Source organism: Thalassophryne amazonica, chromosome 20 (genome assembly GCF_902500255.1).
Source record: "Thalassophryne amazonica chromosome 20, fThaAma1.1, whole genome shotgun sequence".
NCBI lineage: Eukaryota > Metazoa > Chordata > Actinopteri > Batrachoidiformes > Batrachoididae > Thalassophryne > Thalassophryne amazonica.
The window spans coordinates 34,816,825-34,836,127 of record NC_047122.1 but is presented as its reverse complement, the minus strand read 5'-3'; the positions used below and the strand labels follow the sequence as shown (position 1 = coordinate 34,836,127).

The 19,303-nt window shown below is 40.8% G+C and overlaps 1 protein-coding gene across 1 annotated transcript in view; it reads left to right on the top strand.

Moving 5' to 3' along the window:
• The window catches only part of LOC117502009 (TGF-beta receptor type-2-like), a 48,127-nt gene that overhangs the window by 3,261 nt on the left and 25,563 nt on the right, over positions 1-19,303 (top strand). Inside the window, exons 2-3 of the mRNA XM_034160989.1 lie at positions 10,016-10,163; positions 17,172-17,362. Of these exons, the coding sequence (XP_034016880.1) occupies positions 10,016-10,163; positions 17,172-17,362 (339 nt within the window). The remainder of the gene's footprint in view (positions 1-10,015; positions 10,164-17,171; positions 17,363-19,303) is intronic.

Below are 19,303 nucleotides of genomic sequence, written 5' to 3'. Positions count from 1 at the left end.
GGGACGATCAGTTAAGAAATTATGGCCATGTGGTGTGTTTTTGTTTTTGTTTTTTTTTGTTTTTTTGTTTGTTTGGTGGGGGGGGGGGGTGCATGCTTCAGAGTTGGGGACCCCAGTGGATGGAGAAGGCCAAGTTGATTCCCATTTTTCAACTCTCTGTGCTAGATGGATGATTACTTTCAAGATGTTGGGATGGACCAGGTGTCTGCTTGGGTGGTTGCCATCCAGAACCCAAGGTGGTTCCAAAGTATGATTGAAGAAGCAACATGTAGCACCAGGGCATGCTGCCTGACCTGACCTCAATCAGTCAGTCAGTCAGTCAGTGAGAAGGTCTGCAAAATTTCCTTAAGCAACTCGTAAAAGCGCCTACATCTTAAGTTGTGAAACTATGGGGTTCTTTGGGGTGACGCGCAGTTAACTTCCAGTTTGGGGCCATGTCAGTATCTTTTAACATCCACAGCAAAACAAAGGCAGACAGGTCTGTTAAGTTGCTTGTGATGTCTTATTGCTAATAACAGAGTCATGGTGGCCAGTGGTGGCCGCTGTTGCTTCTTGGCACATAATAAATATTAACAATCATTTTTCAATAGTTGTATTGTTTTAACGTAATGATCAGCATCTGGAATAAATACCTCACCAAGGAGTTTTTTGTTTTTTAATTTATGGGCAGCACGTTGGATAAGTGGTTAGCACTGTTGCCCCACAGCAAGAAGGTCTTGGGATCAATTCCCGCCTGTGGCCTTTCTGTGTGGAGTTTGCATGTTCTCCCCGTGTTTGTGTGGGTTCCCTCCGGCTGAAGATGAATGTGTGTATGTGTTTGTTTGTTTTTGTCACCAGGATTACTCCAAAATGCACGTTCCTGGTTTTTATGGTGGGAGGGTGGGGCACAGACCAAGCAAGAACCTAATTTGTGATTTAGATCCAAGAAATTAATATTGTGCTAGTTTTTCTCACCTTTTCCTCAATTTCACATGTATGCCCCTGAATTTATAGAAAAAAGAAATGCATATATTTGAAGCAGGTTGCACCTTGCTGAGGGCCCCTCTGATAACACCTTTCATACATTCTGTGTTGTGGTGGAGTGACATATGACTTTATCCACATTTGTATGATGAAATGTCCCTTAACTTTTAGCCTGCTGTTTCTGTGCCAATAAAGAGACCAGCAGTTTTGGAACATGAAACTAGAATGTCCTGTTCTGAACATAAACAGAGTATAGATGTTTAACTTTAATTCAACGGGTCAAACAAAAATATTGCATTAATCACTTAGACCATAAGTGGTTGGATAAAAGAGATATAGGAACTATTGTTGCAGTCACTTTTATACCCAGTTGTTTTGTTTTTGACAAGTTACGGGATGGATACATCAACATTTGCTTAATTTACCTAAATCATTCAGAAACACAAATTGGTCAGTATGTAAGGAGTAGGCAGTTTTCAAAATCTGAGTGATGAGTGAGGGAAGCCACCAAAACACCCATAACAACTCTGAAGGTGTTACATGCGTCTATGGCAGTGATGTGTTGGAAATGCTGTGCGTAATGCAACTTTTGAAGAAGTAGTTGGACAAAAGAGCTATAGGAACTGTTGTTAAAATCACTTTTATACCCAGTTGTTTTGTTTTGTTTTTGACAAGTCAGGGATGAATACATGAACATTTGCTTTATTTACCGAAATCATTAAGAAACTAGAAGCAATCGGAGAGCGCAAACCTCCGCCAAGGCCATAGGGTCACTGACGTCACATGGAATACCCTTTGGCAAAGAGACTTATTCCACGTCGTTTCATGCATCTACCGTCTACCGTCATGTTTCAGATTCAGTGGTTGAACCCTTAGATCTTCAGCAAATGTATTTATAAAGAGAAACTGCATGAACTACACAAGTTTTTTTTTATTTTCTAATAACAGGTTTATTCAATGAGGAGAAACAAATGCTAAATTATTGTTGTGTCGTAACTTAATTTTTGTTCAGCCTTTGTGACCTGTCTTCATGAAGTTAGATGCAAAAATGTTGAAATTGGCTCTATCCTGCAGTGATAAAGAATCCTTAAAAAAATTACTGGATCCGAATCGTGTTCTGGATCATTACCAAAATGTAATTACTTCTAAGTTAGGCCAAGATACACCCCTGGTAAAAATTTCATTGAAATCCATTGAGGATTTTTTGAGTAATCCTGCTAACAAACCAACCAACCAACCGACCAACAAACAAGCGGACGCAACCGAAAACATAACGTTCTTGACGGAGGTAACAAACTGTATGGTCAGTGTGTAAGAAGTATGCAGTCTTCAAAATCTGAGTGACAAGTGAGGGAAGCCACCAAGACAGCCATAACAACTCTGAAGGTGTTACAGGCTTCTGTAGTGGTAATGTGTTGGAAATACTGTGCATAATGCAACTTTTGACTGTTACACCGCCAGTTATACATCATCATGATGGAATGGAAGAAAGAAGGGTGTTTTTGAAAAGAAAATCTGAAATTTCAACTCCAGCACTCCAGAAGGCACGAGGGAGAAGTGAGTCTAGATTTAATCTGTTTGTGTTTGCCGATTGTATCATTTCAACTCTGTTGTGTGGGTGTAAAGAGACAACATTACAAAAACTGTGTTGCTGTTCAAATACTCGTGGACCTACCTGTACGTATGTGCATGCAAATAAGTCGTCTCGTAGATGAGCCTAAATGAAATTCCCTCTGCAGCATTATGCACCTCATCCTTAAAACCAAAACATATTTATTCAAATTTTGAAGATATGCAAACTAATGTGACAAAAACAGAAGTGAAAGGTCTTTTTTCCAGTAGAGCTACCAGCTGTGTATTAAAATTTGAGATTTTGAGGCTTCCTACATCTTCCTGTCATGTCAGTCTGCTTAAATCTGTTCCTCTTGGGCTACAATGAACTGCTGGTACTACACTTTTTTTTTTCTTTTTTTGAATGCATCCCATTCAAACCTCTATCTGCATCTTTGATGTGCAGCCACATTGCCAACAGATCTAGCAGCCCTCTGAGGAAGCTCGTGTTTACCTTCATGTGTGTCAGTCCTGATGGCACCAAGTGGTTTTGGCTGCTCCTAATCCTCTTCCCCCCACCTCTCTGCAATTATATGCAGCCCTGGGTGACAATTACGACCATTCATCTCTTCATAGTCCTCCCCCTGGGTTTAAATGACATGCTCTTTCAGAGGACTTGCTCTAATGATATAATTACTCTGGCTCAGCCACCTTACCGCCACTGTTCAGGCGCGGACTATCCCCTCAGTGCTGATTTACTTCAAAATACCTCGCCACCTCAGGCGACGTTTTAAATTGCACTCTTGAGCAGTCTAGTCTGGATTTCAGGTGTAATATTTTAATGTTTTTATTTGCAAGGTTTCTTCAGTTAAGCCGTTGCAAAAAGCAGTATCCGTCTGCAATATCCTGCAGCTTCCACACTCTAGATGTTTGCCAGCAGCAGCAGCAGACAACTGCTTGTGATGCTGTAGTTTTTCTGCACTTCCACCCTGCAGGTTGTATTTGTGTTGCTTCAAGACACACTTCCAGCCCTGCTCTGCAAAATACCACAGTGGCCTTTCTGTCTCGGGAGAAGAGCTCACACAGCATCTTCTCTTCAAGTCAGTCGTTATTTTTACATGGAACCTAAGGATCTGCCAGTCTGAACATAAACATCTCGTATCAACTCGTCAATCAGAATTCAACTGTGAAATCTGATCAGAATTTCACTTGGAACAACAACAGTGGTGCAAACCGTTAATGAACCCTTAGATTTGAAAATATTAGCCCTTAATCCCAAAGGACTTTTCCAAACCTTAAGCACCCAAAAACTCAGATGATTTTCCTGTTAAGGGGCAAAAAAGAAGAGACAAGTCTATTTGCTGGAGATTTTGAAATAATTAAAAATCATTGACTGTTTCCATGGTTGGACACAACAGAGCAAGGTGTCCTCTAAACAGTATGGCATTTCATAGTAAATACATCTGGAGCAGGTAGTTGTCTAAAGCTGAGTGGCCATGCAGGAAGGAGATTAGTGAGGGAAGCCACCAAAACATCCATGACAACTCTGAAAGAGTTACAGACGTCTGTGGGTGTGATGACTGAAGTGCAACTTTAGTCGGTCTGTTGCACCACCGGTCACAGCTTAATGGTGGAGTGGAACAGAGGAGGATTTTAATATGAGAAAACAAAAAATCTGGACAAACTGTAGCTAAAATTTCACATCTTTTTTTTCTACTTCAGCATGAAGGTGTATAACTGGTGTTGCAGTATGTTCAATTCCTCCAATCACAGCCAACAAAAGGCTATAACACCTTCAGACTTGTCACTGGTGTCTTGATGGCTTCCCTCACTAGTCTTCTTTATCCTTGATCCTTTATCCTATGATCTGAGAAAACTGTCTGTTAAAGTGATGCTTTTTATGACCAGTAATCCTCATATTTAGTTTGGGGCTGTGTGTAAAAAAAAAAAAAAAAAAAAAAAAAAAAAAAATTGCTGTAAATTCTGAGTCTCTCCAACAGAAGAACATCCGGACTGTTTCATTTCAACTGCATTGCGAATAAAAATGGTGTCACTGTCCAAATACTTACGGTCCTGGCTGCAGACATTGACTGTGTGAAGTTGTGTGGTGACAAAATGATGACTGTGAAGAAGCCTACTTTCAATTATGCATCCCTGCTGAGTACTTCCCTGTCTCAGTACTGCTATAAAATGCTTTCATGTGACTTCTTGTGACAGACATTTGCAGCCTGAAAGTAGCTTCATGATGTAACGTCTGAACCCACATTTGCTATAAGGGACCTAGATTGCGATTCACAGACCAGGTTCAGCTTCCAGTGCATGTGGAGTCAGCATACAGTTGACATGTGGCTTCATGGTTTTTGCTGTCACACTTGTGTCTTTTTTCTCCTTTTTTTATGGCAGTTTTGATTTTAGTCTGTCAAATTGCTGTAAATTTCAATGTGTCAGCGTAAAGATCTGAAACACTCACAGGATCAAATCCTCACCATTTCACTTACAAATGTGAAATTTCACTTGCTCTCAGTCACTCTGTGTCGCTTTCTGCATGAACAGCTTCAAACAGCAGTGGCCTCAGAAGGTTTTTGGGGTTTTTTATTGGTGGGGTTATGTGGTGACATGATTATTTCATGGTTGGCGTGACAGAATTTGTAGTAAATGTGTGTGCAAACATAAATTAAAGTAAATTTCACGTGTTTACTACATACATTACATATACTCATGCTGCTTTTGTTGTTTACCGTTCATGATAATTACCTTATAGATGATACATGGGAACTTCCCATTAGTCGTAGCGTCCACTAGTACTAGTCCTATTATTATATGCCCGAGGCTGTATTTTGCACAAAAGTAGGTTAAGTAATGTTACAAAAGTGTGACAATTTAAAAAAAAACATTTAGCTGTGGTGAATTACCATTATTTGCTGATTTTTAATTCAATCAATCAATCAATTTTTTTTTTATATAGCGCCAAATCACAACAAACAGTTGCCCCAAGGCGCTTTATATTGTAAGGCAAGGCCATACAATAATGATGTAAAACCCCAACGGTCAAAACGACCCCCTGTGAGCAAGCACTTGGCTACAGTGGGAAGGAAAAACTCCCTTTTAACAGGAAGAAACCTCCAGCAGAACCAGGCTCAGGGAGGGGCAGTCTTCTGCTGGGACTGGTTGGGGCTGAGGGAGAGAACCAGGAAAAAGACATGCTGTGGAGGGGAGCAGAGATCGATCACTAATGATTAAATGCAGAGTGGTGCATACAGAGCAAAAAGAGAAAGAAACAGTGCATCATGGGAACCCCCCAGCAGTCTACGTCTATAGCAGCATAACTAAGGGATGGTTCAGGGTCACCTGATCCAGCCCTAACTATAAGCTTTAGCAAAAAGGAAAGTTTTAAGCCTAATCTTAAAAGTAGAGAGGGTGTCTGTCTCCCTGATCTGAATTGGGAGCTGGTTCCACAGGAGAGGAGCCTGAAAGCTGAAGGCTCTGCCTCCCATTCTACTCTTACAAACCCTAGGAACTACAAGTAAGCCTGCAGTCTGAGAGCGAAGCGCTCTATTGGGGTGATATGGTACTACGAGGTCCCTAAGATAAGATGGGACCTGATTATTCAAAACCTTATAAGTAAGAAGAAGAATTTTAAATTCTATTCTAGAATTAACAGGAAGCCAATGAAGAGAGGCCAATATGGGTGAGATATGCTCTCTCCTTCTAGTCCCCGTCAGCACTCTAGCTGCAGCATTTTGAATTAACTGAAGGCTTTTTAGGGAACTTTTAGGACAACCTGATAATAATGAATTACAATAGTCCAGCCTAGAGGAAATAAATGCATGAATTAGTTTTTCAGCATCACTCTGAGACAAGACCTTTCTGATTTTAGAGAGATTGCGTAAATGCAAAAAAGCAGTCCTACATATTTGTTTAATATGCGCTTTGAATGACATATCCTGATCAAAAATGACTCCAAGATTTCTCACAGTATTACTAGAGGTCAGGGTAATGCCATCCAGAGTAAGGATCTGGTTAGACACCATGTTTCTAAGATTTGTGGGGCCAAGTACAATAACTTCAGTTTTATCTGAGTTTAAAAGCAGGAAATTAGAGGTCATCCATGTCTTTATGTCTGTAAGACAATCCTGCAGTTTAGCTAATTGGTGTGTGTCGTCTGGCTTCATGGATAGATAAAGCTGGGTATCATCTGCGTAACAATGAAAATTTAAGCAATACCGTCTAATAATACTGCCTAAGGGAAGCATATATAAAGTGAATAAAATTGGTCCTAGCACAGAACCTTGTGGAACTCCATAATTAACTTTAGTCTGTGAAGAAGATTCCCCATTTACATGAACAAATTGTAATCTATTAGACAAATATGATTCAAACCACCGCAGCGCAGTGCCTTTAATACCTATGGCATGCTGTAATCTCTGTAATAAAATTTTATGGTCAACAGTATCAAAAGCAGCACTGAGGTCTAACAGAACAAGCACAGAGATGAGTCCACTGTCCGAGGCCATAAGAAGATCATTTGTAACCTTCACTAATGCTGTTTCTGTACTATGATGAATTCTAAAACCTGACTGAAACTCTTCAAATAGACCATTCCTCTGCAGATGATCAGTTAGCTGTTTTACAACTACCCTTTCAAGAATTTTTGAGAGAAAAGGAAGGTTGGAGATTGGCCTATAATTAGCTAAGATAGCTGGGTCAAGTGATGGCTTTTTAAGTAATGGTTTAATTACTGCCACCTTAAAAGCCTGTGGTACATAGCCAACTAACAAAGATAGATTGATCATATTTAAGATCGAAGCATTAAATAATGGTAGGGCTTCCTTGAGCAGCCTGGTAGGAATGGGGTCTAATAAACATGTTGATGGTTTGGATGAAGTAACTAATGAAAATAACTCAGACAGAACAATCGGAGAGAAAGAGTCTAACCAAATACCGGCATCACTGAAAGCAGCCAAAGATAACGATACGTCTTTGGGATGGTTATGAGTAATTTTTTCTCTAATAGTTAAAATTTTGTTAGCAAAGAAAGTCATGAACTCATTACTAGTTAAAGTTAATGGAATACTCAGCTCAATAGAGCTCTGACTCTTTGTCAGCCTGGCTACAGTGCTGAAAAGAAACCTGGGGTTGTTCTTATTTTCTTCAATTAGTGATGAGTAGAAAGATGTCCTAGCTTTACGGAGGGCTTTTTTATAGAGCAACAGACTCTTTTTCCAGGCTAAGTGAAGATCTTCTAAATTAGTGAGACGCCATTTCCTCTCCAACTTACGGGTTATCTGCTTTAAGCTACGAGTTTGAGAGTTATACCATGGAGTCAGACACTTCTGATTTAAAGCTCTCTTTTTCAGAGGAGCTACAGCATCCAAAGCTGTCTTCAATGAGGTTGTAAAACTATTGACGAGATACTCTATCTCCCTTACAGAGTTTAGGTAGCTACTCTGCACTGTGTTGTTATATGGCATTAGAGAACATAAAGAAGGAATCATATCCTTAAACCTAGTTACAGCGCTTTCTGAAAGACTTCTAGTGTAATGAAACTTATTCCCTACTGCTGGGTAGTCCATCAGAGTAAATGTAAATGTTATTAAAAAATGATCAGACAGAAGGGAGTTTTCAGGGAATACTGTTAAGTCTTCTATTTCCATACCATAAGTCAGAACAAGATCTAAGATATGATTAAAGTGGTGGGTGGACTCATTTACTTTTTGAGCAAAGCCAATAGAGTCTAATAATAGATTAAATGCAGTGTTGAGGCTGTCATTCTCAGCATGTGTGGATGTTAAAATCGCCCACTATAATTATCTTATCTGAGCTAAGCACTAAGTCAGACAAAAGGTCTGAAAATTCACAGAGAAACTCACAGTAACGACCAGGTGGACGATAGATAATAACAAATAAAACTGGTAAAAATTCAACAGATTTTTAGACAACAGTACAATTAAAGGTGACTAATGGTGTATGTCAACAGAATCATGTTTTATTTTTGTAAATTGAACAAAACTGGATCTGGTTTGTTAGCTCTTTGAAAGTATTACATTTGTGAAATTTAAAATCTGTTTGAGGTTGTAATATAAAGAGGTTAGGACTAGTGGAACCTCCCACAAGACATAAGTACAGATTTGGAAACTTGGTAAAATTTACAGGCAGAACAATAGCTAAATAACTAACAACAAAAGACTCAGTCAGGATAGAGGTGGATGGACGTACACTTTGATGTACAAACTCAAAACGGCAGCCATTCTTGTGCTTCTCGTGGGCATATTGAGTACAAATGTCCAAGCTTATCATCATTATCGATGCCATTTTTGTTGTGAAACATCATTGTGATTGTTTCATTGCCCAGCTCAAATCAAATCAATTTTATTTATATAGCGCCAAATCACAACAAACAGTTGCCCCAAGGCGCCTTATATTGTAATGCAAAAGCCATACAATAATTACAGAAAAACCCCAACGGTCAAAACGACCCCTATGAGCAAGCACTTGGCGACAGTGGGAAAGAAAACTCCCTTTTAACAGGAAGAAACCTCCAGCAGAAATAGGCTCAGGGAGGGGCAGTCTTCTGCTGGGACTGGTTGGGGCTGACGGGAGAGAATCAGGAAAAAGACATGCTGTGGAAGAGAGCAGAGATCAATCACCAATGATTAAAAGCAGAGTGGTCAAATCCGAAACCCACCCATCTCTCGCGATCCATCTATGGCTTGGATATTTAAGATAATCTCCTTTAGCACTGTGTCCAGTTCTCAAAGCTTGTCAGTTGAACAAAACATTTTTTAATCAATACTCACTATTGAAGAGCAAGCACTGCGAACACTCCCCAAGCCTGTACGCACAGGCACACACATTAGTACTTGAAACAACCACAGATACCACATCACAATTTCAGCCTTTCTTTGAATTTTTTTTTCCCGAAATATTCATGACCAGAGCTGGCAGCAAGCTCAATACCTCGACAAATTAAAAACTTCTCAGCAACGTTTCCTTTGTTTGTTGTTCGTGCCTGTCTGGCAGTTGTCTCCTTAGATGATTGTCAAGCCCACAGGCAGCCACTCATCACATAATCCTGTCTGTCTCACTGATACGGGTCTGTCTGCCAACAGAGACAAGTCTGAACAAAAAAGAGATGGATGGCATGGTGTGCTGCTCATATTGTTCAGCCTGGAAAGGAAAAATTATCTGTTCACGCAGCCTCTAGGAAGAAATATTTCAGGTTTTTCTCTGGTTTTCTTGAATATCTACGTATTGGCAGTTTACAATGTACATACGTCCTCATAAAAAAAGTTTAGTGAAAATGTCACGCACAGTATAATTAATACACCTTAAAATTTTGTGCATTTCTGGATCAGTTTGAGTCCTATTTATCATTGAAGAGGAAAACTGGCTGTTTAAGTATTGAATTACATAGAAGGAACTGGACCTGTTTTATGGTTCTGTGTGTATAAATATATGCATCTCACCATCTTGCCCTTCTGTCTTTGGATTTGTTGTCCAGAGTGCATTCGGGCCATGATAAAGCTTCCAGTGCTGTGCAAGTTCTGTGATGAGCAGCTAACAAGCTGCACTGGTACAGGGAGCTGCAAGGTGGAGTGTGACATCACAGCCATCTGTCCACATATGAACGAAGTCTGTGTCAGTATCTGGTAAGTAAGGCTACAGAATATCAAATGAATAAACAGTGCCTGCAAGCACATCTTATATTTTCATTTAAATAAAACCCAGAGTCAGGTCAGGACAATACTTTCAAATACCGTACTGAATTGCATTGTGCCCCACCGCCCCTTATTATCATCGTGAATGCCAGCAAGTTCATGGTGACAATTCTGTTGTCAGGATGAAGTGAAATGATTTTTCAGGGAACGAGAAAAGGATTTTTTTAAAGAGAGTACATGAGAACGAGTTTTGAGCACAGTGGTCAGGTAAATGTGTTCTCCTCTCGCCATGTTGGGTGTGTGCAGACGTTTAATGAAAAAGGACCAATGTCACAACAAAGATTTTTACAGAGAAAGTCACAGGGTACACTTGGCAACATTAAGAAGATATTTGCAGAAAAAGAAGAAGAAGAAGAAAAAAGAACAGTAGTGAGGTGAATAAAATTTTTCCACAATTTGCATCAAGTTCCAGTAAGTCATGAAGCTGAATAAAATGTTATCTATGTCATCTTTTGCCTTATGTTGTGGAATGTTTAAATGAACCGTGTTAAGGGCCCCTTCACACATAGTACAAATATGGTCGAATTGCGCATGAATTGTGCACGTGTTGTGATCTGTGGTTCTGAATGTCACAGCTGCAGAACACATACTGTGTTTTGACGGACGTGCGTGTGTGCTTGCTGTCCTCACGTGGACATACATAAAAACATATATCGCTGTTGCAACGGGCTGCAACAAGCGCATGCCGCGCACATTGACAGGCTACCCCAGGTGAAACGGACCGTCAGATCAGATCATAACACGCAGTGGGTGATCTGAATGTCACGTCACCCACGTGAGCTCTGTTCCACATGAAGCAGTGTCTGTCCTGCGGCGCGCCGTCCACAAGACACACCACCAGCAGATGTGGACATAAGAGCTTACTGCTTCTCATTCATGTCATTTCATGACTGTACGTCTGTGACCATGGGTCATCTACAGAGGAACAGACGGTTCATACGTGTATTGCCCGCTTGATAACAGGGATTCAATAAAATCCGGTGTTTTTCTTTTGTGTGTGGTTTTATTTTTTTTTTCAATATGTCCATGTCCTTCTTGATATCAGGCATTTTCCCGCACCTTTTACGAGACAGCGATGGTAGCTCAGTGGTAAAGTTTCTGGATGGCAATCAGAGCTTTTGGAGACTGCAGGTTCAAATACCGTGGGTGGCGTGTATTTTTTAGTTTTCACAGCAGCTGTGCGGTGTGGTTACACATGCTGCAGCTGTTTGCACTATGTTCCCGCATGCACAAAACCGTCACAGCATTTATTTTTTATTATTTTTTCTTTTTTCACAGCAGCTGCACGATGTGTATGTGGTTACACATCATGCAGCTGCTCACCCTGTGTTCCCGCATGCATGAAACCGTCGCAGCAGCATCGTTCATGCCTGCCCGGTTGCTCGATATTTTTGTGGTTCGCTTATACGAGCTGTTCTGCCATGATTCGCCCTGATTTGTACTTATTCGTACTACAGTGAGGAAAATAAGTATTTGAACACCCTGCGATTTTGCAAGTTCTTCCACTTAGAAATCATGGAAGGTCTGAAATTTTCATCTTAGGTGCATGTCCACTGTGAGAGACATAATGTAAAAAAACAAAAAAATCCGGAAATAACAATGTATGATTTTTTTAATAATTTATTTGTATGTTACTGCTGCAAGTAAGTATTTGATCCCCTACCAACCAGCAAGAATTCTGGCTCACACAGACCTGTTAATTTTTCTTTAAGAAGCCCTCTTATTCTGCACTCTTTACCTGTATTAATTGCACCTGTTTGAACTTGTTACCTGTTCAAAGACACCTGTTCACACACTCAATCAGTCACACTCCAACCTGTCCACCATAGCCAAGACCAAAGAGCTGTCTAAGGACACCAGGGACAAAACTGTAGACCTGCACAAGGCTGGGATGGACTACAGGACAACAGGCAAGCAGCTTGGTAGAAGACAACTGTTATGATTATTTGTTAGAAAGTGGAAGAAACACAAGATGACTGTCAATCTCCCTTGGTCTGGGATTCCATGCGAGATCTCATTTTGTGGGGTAAGGATGATTCTGAGAAAGCTCAGAACTACACCGGAGGACCTGGTCAATGACCTGAAGAGAGCTGGGACCACAGTCACAAAGATTACATTAGTAACACATGATGCTGTCATGGTTTAAAATCCTGCAGGGCAGCAAGGTCCCCTTGCTCAAACCAGCACATGTCCAGGCCCATTTGAAGTTCACCATCTGGATGATCCAGAGGAGGCATGGGAGAAAGTCATGTGGTCAGATGAGACCAGAATAGAGCTTTTTGGAATCAACTCCACTTACCATGTTTAGAGGATGAGAACAACCCCAAGAAAACCATCCCAACTGTGAAGCATGGGCGTGGAAACATCATACTCTGGGGGTGCTCTTCTGCAAAGGGGACAGGACGACTGCACCGTATTGAAGGGAGGATGGATGGGGTCATGTATTGCGAGATTTTGGCAAACAATCTCCTTTCCTGAGTAAGAGCATTGAAGATGGGTCATGGCTGGGTCTTCCAGCGAGACAATGACCCCAAACACACAGCCAGGGCAACTAAGGACAGGCTCTTTAAGAAGCATTTCAAGGTCCTGGAGTGGCCTGGCCAGTCTCCAGACCTGAACTCAATAGAAAATCTTTAGAGGGAGCTGAAACTCCAAACCTGAAAGATTTGGAGAAGATATGTATGGAGGAGTGGACCAAAATCCTTGCTGCAGTGTGTGAAAACCTGGTGAAAACTACAGAATTGCAGAATTACAGAATTCAGAATTGCGAGATTTTGGCAAACAGTCTCCTTCCCTGAGTAAGAGCATTGAAGATGGGTCATGGCTGGGTCTTCCAGCGTGACAATGACCCCAAACACACAGCCAGGGCAACTAAGGAGGGGCTCTGTAAGAAGCATTTCAAGGTCCTGGAGTGGCCTGGCCAGTCTCCAGACCTGAACTCAATAGAAAATCTTTAGAGGGAGCTGAAACTCCAAACCTGAAAGATTTGGAGAAGATATGTATGGAGGAGTGGACCAAAATCCCTGCTGCAGTGTGTGAAAACCTGGTGAAAACTACAGGAAACCCCCCCACGTGACCCATAATTGGAGCAAGTTGGTATAGAAAATGGATGGATAGATATGATATATTGTAACACGTCTGACTTACTCTACATGTTGATGAAATATCTGATTTTTACCAAGTGGCTTGCGATCATCTCTCCAGGCTACACTAGAATATTATTTACATTTTAAAGTGTAATTGTGTTTGGGATTTGTTTGTCTATACTCTCTATTGACATTACATCACTATGCCTGGTTAGACAGGCCTGCCTTGACAATCCTGCATTTGGGGCTGGTGTTGGCTTGTTACTCCACTGCTTTGCACAGTCATATAATGCGAGCAAAACCTCAAAATACCACCAAATATTATCAGCAGATATCTTTAAGGGCTTTCCCCAAGTAAGATACAGTTTACCGATACAGCAAAAACAAAACAAATTCCAGAGGTGATAGTGAACAGACGCAAGCAGACTACCTTAAACTGTGCATTCATCAATACGATCTTACGTGTGCGAGTGCTAGCAAAGATTGAGATTAGGAACTGAGTGCACCGCATATATTCTGACATTTTTCCTTTCTGAAACCCTGAAATGTTTTGCTTCCCCTTCAAAATTACCTTTCATTTTGAATACCCTGTCAGTCAGCATTCTGGTGAAAACAGCCGGTTTGGATTATGACAACGCACGAGCGTCTTGCCGCCCATCGGCATCAAATCTGACTTTTAATGTGAGAAGCAGCAGGAAGCAGATTTTTGTTGGTGTTAAAAGCTTAAGCCTCTGCTGCTGTTTCTCATTATATTAGCAATATTGTGGGCATGTTATGAGCTGAGGTTAGCAGAAAGCTAATGGCACACGGACCGCGGCACCCCCTTTAAAATGTTTCTCATAACAGCAAGGCCATCGCCACTCCGCGGGAAAGGCAAATTTAAATATGTATATTTGTGCAGGTTCAGGGTTTTCTTTGGCGCTCATTTGTAAAGGTATTTCACATCTTCCTGTTTGTAAATGTGACCTCTGTGTTGTTGTCATTTACATAATGCTGATATTGTGGAGTGTTGAAGGAGACAAATATGCCAATTTATGCCCGCAGCTTTATCACTGCACGGCTGAAAAATTGCGTTATGTGCACAACTGTCATGCTGCAATCATCATATTGATACGTGATAATACAAATTTTTAACTTTATCTTCAAATATGAAACCTACATAAATAAATAAGCAGGGTTTTAAAGGGGGGTAGCCTATTGACTTCAAATCTAACACAATGCTAAAATACCCTCGTTTGTATGAGCATTGTGTTCTTTACAATTTGCAATTGTTTAATTAATTATTAAGCTCCCATTGCCTTACGTACAATTTGTACGTGCTCATTAAAGCCCTTCTATCAATCAGACAATCAAAAACAATATTTATGTTTTAAGAGCGGAAGTTGTAAATATTAAGGAATATTTGTAGATCTGTGCATGTGCAGATATTAATGAGACAGATGTAACTCCATAAAGGGTTAGCTTTGAGTTAGTGGAAGTTTGCATGCACGCTAACATCTGCAAAATATCTTGTAAATGACTCCAGAGGTGTTATCAGGTTTCATAAACAGCATTTTCAGTTTTAGAAGTGTTCATTCCTCACTAGCTTTTACATAATATATGACACAGGTTATATTTGCACACAAACAAAACAGAGTTTATCAGCTAGCTATCAGCCTGTGATGCTCACCATGCTAACGTCCACAAAATGGGTTGTAAATAAGTTCAGAGGTGGTATTAGGTTCCAAAAACAGCGTTTTCAGTTTTAGAAGTGTTTATTTCTCACTAGCTTTTAAATAATATATGACAAACATGTATATAAACACACAAAGTGAAGTGATTTCGGAGAGACCAGCCACTGACGTGACGTCACAATGCAGCTCTAATCTGATTGGCTGCCACCTTAATCACTCAAACTCAGAACTGAACAGACTGAAACTAGGGATGTCCTGATCAGGTTTTTTTGGCCCCGATCCGATTCCGAGTCATTGTCCGATACCGAGTCCCGATCCGATACTTTAAAAAACTGAATGAACAATGAACAAATGCTAAATATATAATAATTTCATTTTAATCACCTTATTTTATTATTTATCACTTAAACAGTGCACTTCTCCTTGAGGTAGCTTGAACAATCAAGTAATAATCTACCAGACTTAAAAAATGTACAAATTTCCATGTTATTTTGTCTAAAAAATAAATGTCCAAGGTTCCGTATGTTAAACAAGAAATTATCTAATCTGAAATAAGAGGTGGTTTTAATTTATAGATTTCCAAGGATTTTTCTTCAGACATGTGGTTTCTGCACTGATCTGTGGTTCAAATCCCCGCCTGACTGGAAAATCACTAAGGGCCCTTGGGCAAGGTCTTTAATCCCCTATTGCTCCCGGTGTGTAGTGAGGGCCTTGTATGGCAGCACCCTGACATCGGGGTAAATGTGAGGCATAATTGTAAAGTGCTTTGAGCATCTGATGCAGATGGAAAAGCGCTTTATAAATGCAGTCCATTTACCATTTGTACAGATAAGTGGTTTTGGCCCGACGTGTCGTTCCTATTGGACAGCGCGAAGCTATGTCACAGCTCAGGAAAAAAAAAAATAAACAATTTACATTTGCATCCTGACAGTCCTCAGTGTACCCCTCTGATGCTTTATCAGTGTTCAACAAGTTCAGAGCAGCGTAGTGAACGTGAATGAAGACTGAAGTTCTTTAAGACGCGCTCCTAAATGTGATGAGTGTGCATGTCGCCCGTGCACACCATCTCTCGCTCCATTTTGCAGACAAATGATCACAGGACAATTTGTTTTTTTCTTTTTGTTAATCAGATGACAGATCGTCGTCCTGAGGACTTGCTCAGCACCGGGTCCTGCTGCACACGGAAGGATGACTGAGTAAGAGTTTCGGTGGGAAAGTGTTCATCATCCTCTTGTCATTCCATCGCGGCGTCAGGCTGAGCGCGTAAAAACACAAACAGCAGTTCTGTGAAAAAAACTTTGCGCGCGTCACTCCCCCCACTTCTGTCCGGTTGAACTTGTTTTTTTTCTTTTGTTCAATTAAAAAAAAAAAAAAAAAAGAATGGGTTGAACTTTGACCGCGTCAACCTGCCGACAAGCGGCAATGCGCGCTCCTGTCAGAAGCGTCACGTCAAAAGCCGAGCTAAGCAACGCTTCTGACGCCTCTAAAGCAACGCGTCTCACGCCTCTGACGCTTCCGACGCGTGAAAAGCCCATTAATCTGCAGTAATGAGCCTGAAATTGCGCTGATCAAAATAATGAGGATAAAATCTATATCGGATTCCTGATCGGGATGCAACATCCCATTTCGATCAAGTCTGAAACCACGTGATCAGGCCCGATTTCCGATCACGTGATCGGATCGGGACATCCCTAATTGAAACACAATGTGACATTTTAACCTCTTAAAATAGGCTAAGGTTAGCCATCTTTAGACGTGTCCAAGGTCTGTGTCCCAAGAATGTTTTCTGTAAATTTGAAGACTCGGAGAGTAATAGGACTGGACTTATGCTGAGCTCAGACAGATGGACAGACAGGCGGGTGCAAAGCCTTCACATCTCCCATATTTCATGGCCTCGGGTAATCAGCTGGATGTGTTGTCCCCAGACTTGGTTGCGATGCTACTTGGGAAAATACCTCAAGATTATTAACTTTTGGAAAGGTTCAGACAAAGGTCAAGGTCAACAAAAACATGGTGCAATAAAACATATTCTCTGCTATATCTCAGCAACCAGTAGCGCTAATGAAGAGACGATCTAACATTTATATTGCTCAGCAAACTATTTGTGATTGATTGGCAATCGGACATGGATTTCCAGGAGTTTGATGTCTGATGCCTTTCTTACTTTCTTTTTCTTCAAGGAAGAAGACTGATCACAATGTTACAATCGACACAGTCTGCCACAACCCTGCTCACAAATTTCACGGCCTTCTCCTCGAAGATTACAACAACAGCAAGTGTGAGATGAAAGAAAGAAGGGGCATGGGCGCCCAGTTCTTCATTTGTTCCTGCTCAGAGGAAGAGTGCAATGAGCAGGTCTTCTTCCCCTCTTGTAAGTTAAACACTTACTTACTTAGGATTAACCCTTTGCACCGCTGAGTTAGTTTGGTGCGCGAGTCCTGCACAAGATTTGTGTTTGTTGCTGTTTCAAAACATTCATCACCAGGCATGAAGTTGTACAAAGTTGCATAAGTTTCTTATTGCTGTACTGCATTTATTTATTTTTCATAACTGCTTTTGGCAGGGGAGCAGCAGTGCAGCAAAATCTGATCAAGCATGTAAAATGTGCAACTTCATGGTTGTTGCATCCATGCAGCATAGCATGGTAACATCTCAGTCAACCAAACATTATTATCCCAGTTCTTATCAGCTTGTCATGTAAAGTGTCATGCATGAATACTAACACATGTTCACAATTATGATCTCCAGATACATGATTACAAACAGGTTTAGAGACCCTCAGTTACAGTATTGGCTCTGGAACCAGTTGTATTTTGACTACAGCATCCAGGCAGTAATAACACTGAGGTACATTTCCGCAACCTGGCTCTTCTACAGAGAGCCAAATTGAAAGCATCTGCACAGTACAGACCACGTCATGGAAATACATTCACTCAGCGCTCAGTACGCCCTCTTTAACTTCTCACTGTCTAACATGACACAGTGTAATAAAGCAGCTCCAGCTGAAATAAAAGCCCATAGGAAACAATATCAGCAAATAAAAGGAACTCATTAGCCATACCATTGTTACTCTCCTGGCCAGTGACCAATGTTGTGCTATGCAAAGCTTTCTTCTCATTAAGCATTTTTTATTTTTTTTTCTCCCAAGTAGTTTTTAGAAAGCTAATATGAGATACAGGTCAGGTCTGGGTGCAGGTACTGGTACCATGCATCACCACATTCAGTAGGGTTGTGGATGATAGGACATGGAATGTCTTTTAAAGTAGTTAAATGTTCTACTTCCAGCAGCCAAACAGCTGAGGGTGGGAGAAACTCCAGGGATTTGTTGTAATGGAGCTGAACTCCTCCAGGCGGGTGGAGATGCTGTTCTCCTGGTGTCAAAAACATTCACTCTGGCAAATGGACATCATAACGACTGACTGGAAGAAAGGACTTGTACCTCTCTAGAATGAAAGGGGTGGTTGTCTGTCTAGATTCCAGCAACTACAGAGGTGTTACACTGCTCTCTGTATCAGGTATAGTGCTTGCAAGCATCATTCTTAACAGCATTCACTCCCAGTTACTTGCGCAAGAAGTCAACCATCGACCACATCCTCAAAGTGTTTGGGTCTGAGATTGTCCTGGATCAACCCAAAGAACCAGGCTTTCCATGATTTTAATGCCTGTATATTTTGTATATAACACAGGTAGCACAACATCCAGTGGCACCTCGAATATAAACGGCACATTGAGTAGGCCCCTTCTGCCCAGCCTGGCTCCTTGGGTTCTCATGCACTCTGTGTTGGATTCACAAAAGGAAATTGTTTGAGGCACTGGAGAGATCAACAAACACTTTAAAAATATCAGTGACGCACCCACTAACAAAAGACAATCTTTAAAAGAATGGGTTTTCACACTATATATATTATACTATATATTCACACTATATGTGAAGGGGCCATTAACAAAGCATTGTTTCCTCTCCCAAAAGATCCGGCATCCTAACATTTCATCCTACCTATCGACACGTCCCACCGAGGCTTAGTGCACATGCAGACAATGCAAAAACTTAATTTTTCAGCCATTGTTTTCCAGTTTATTAAAGTTAATATATGATTTTGAATCATGAATTTGCAGTGTTGTGCAACAGCAAAGTTTTGTTGTTCGTGGCTTGTTTTTCTTTATTGATATGCTGCATATTAGCATACTTGTGTTACCTTTGTGGAACCCGTATGTTTGGTGTCACCAGTAAAGTTCTGTCTAGATTAATCCCGCATTACAGTTTTTCTGGTTTTATGTCATTCGAAACAGCAGATAATAGGTAAATAACCGA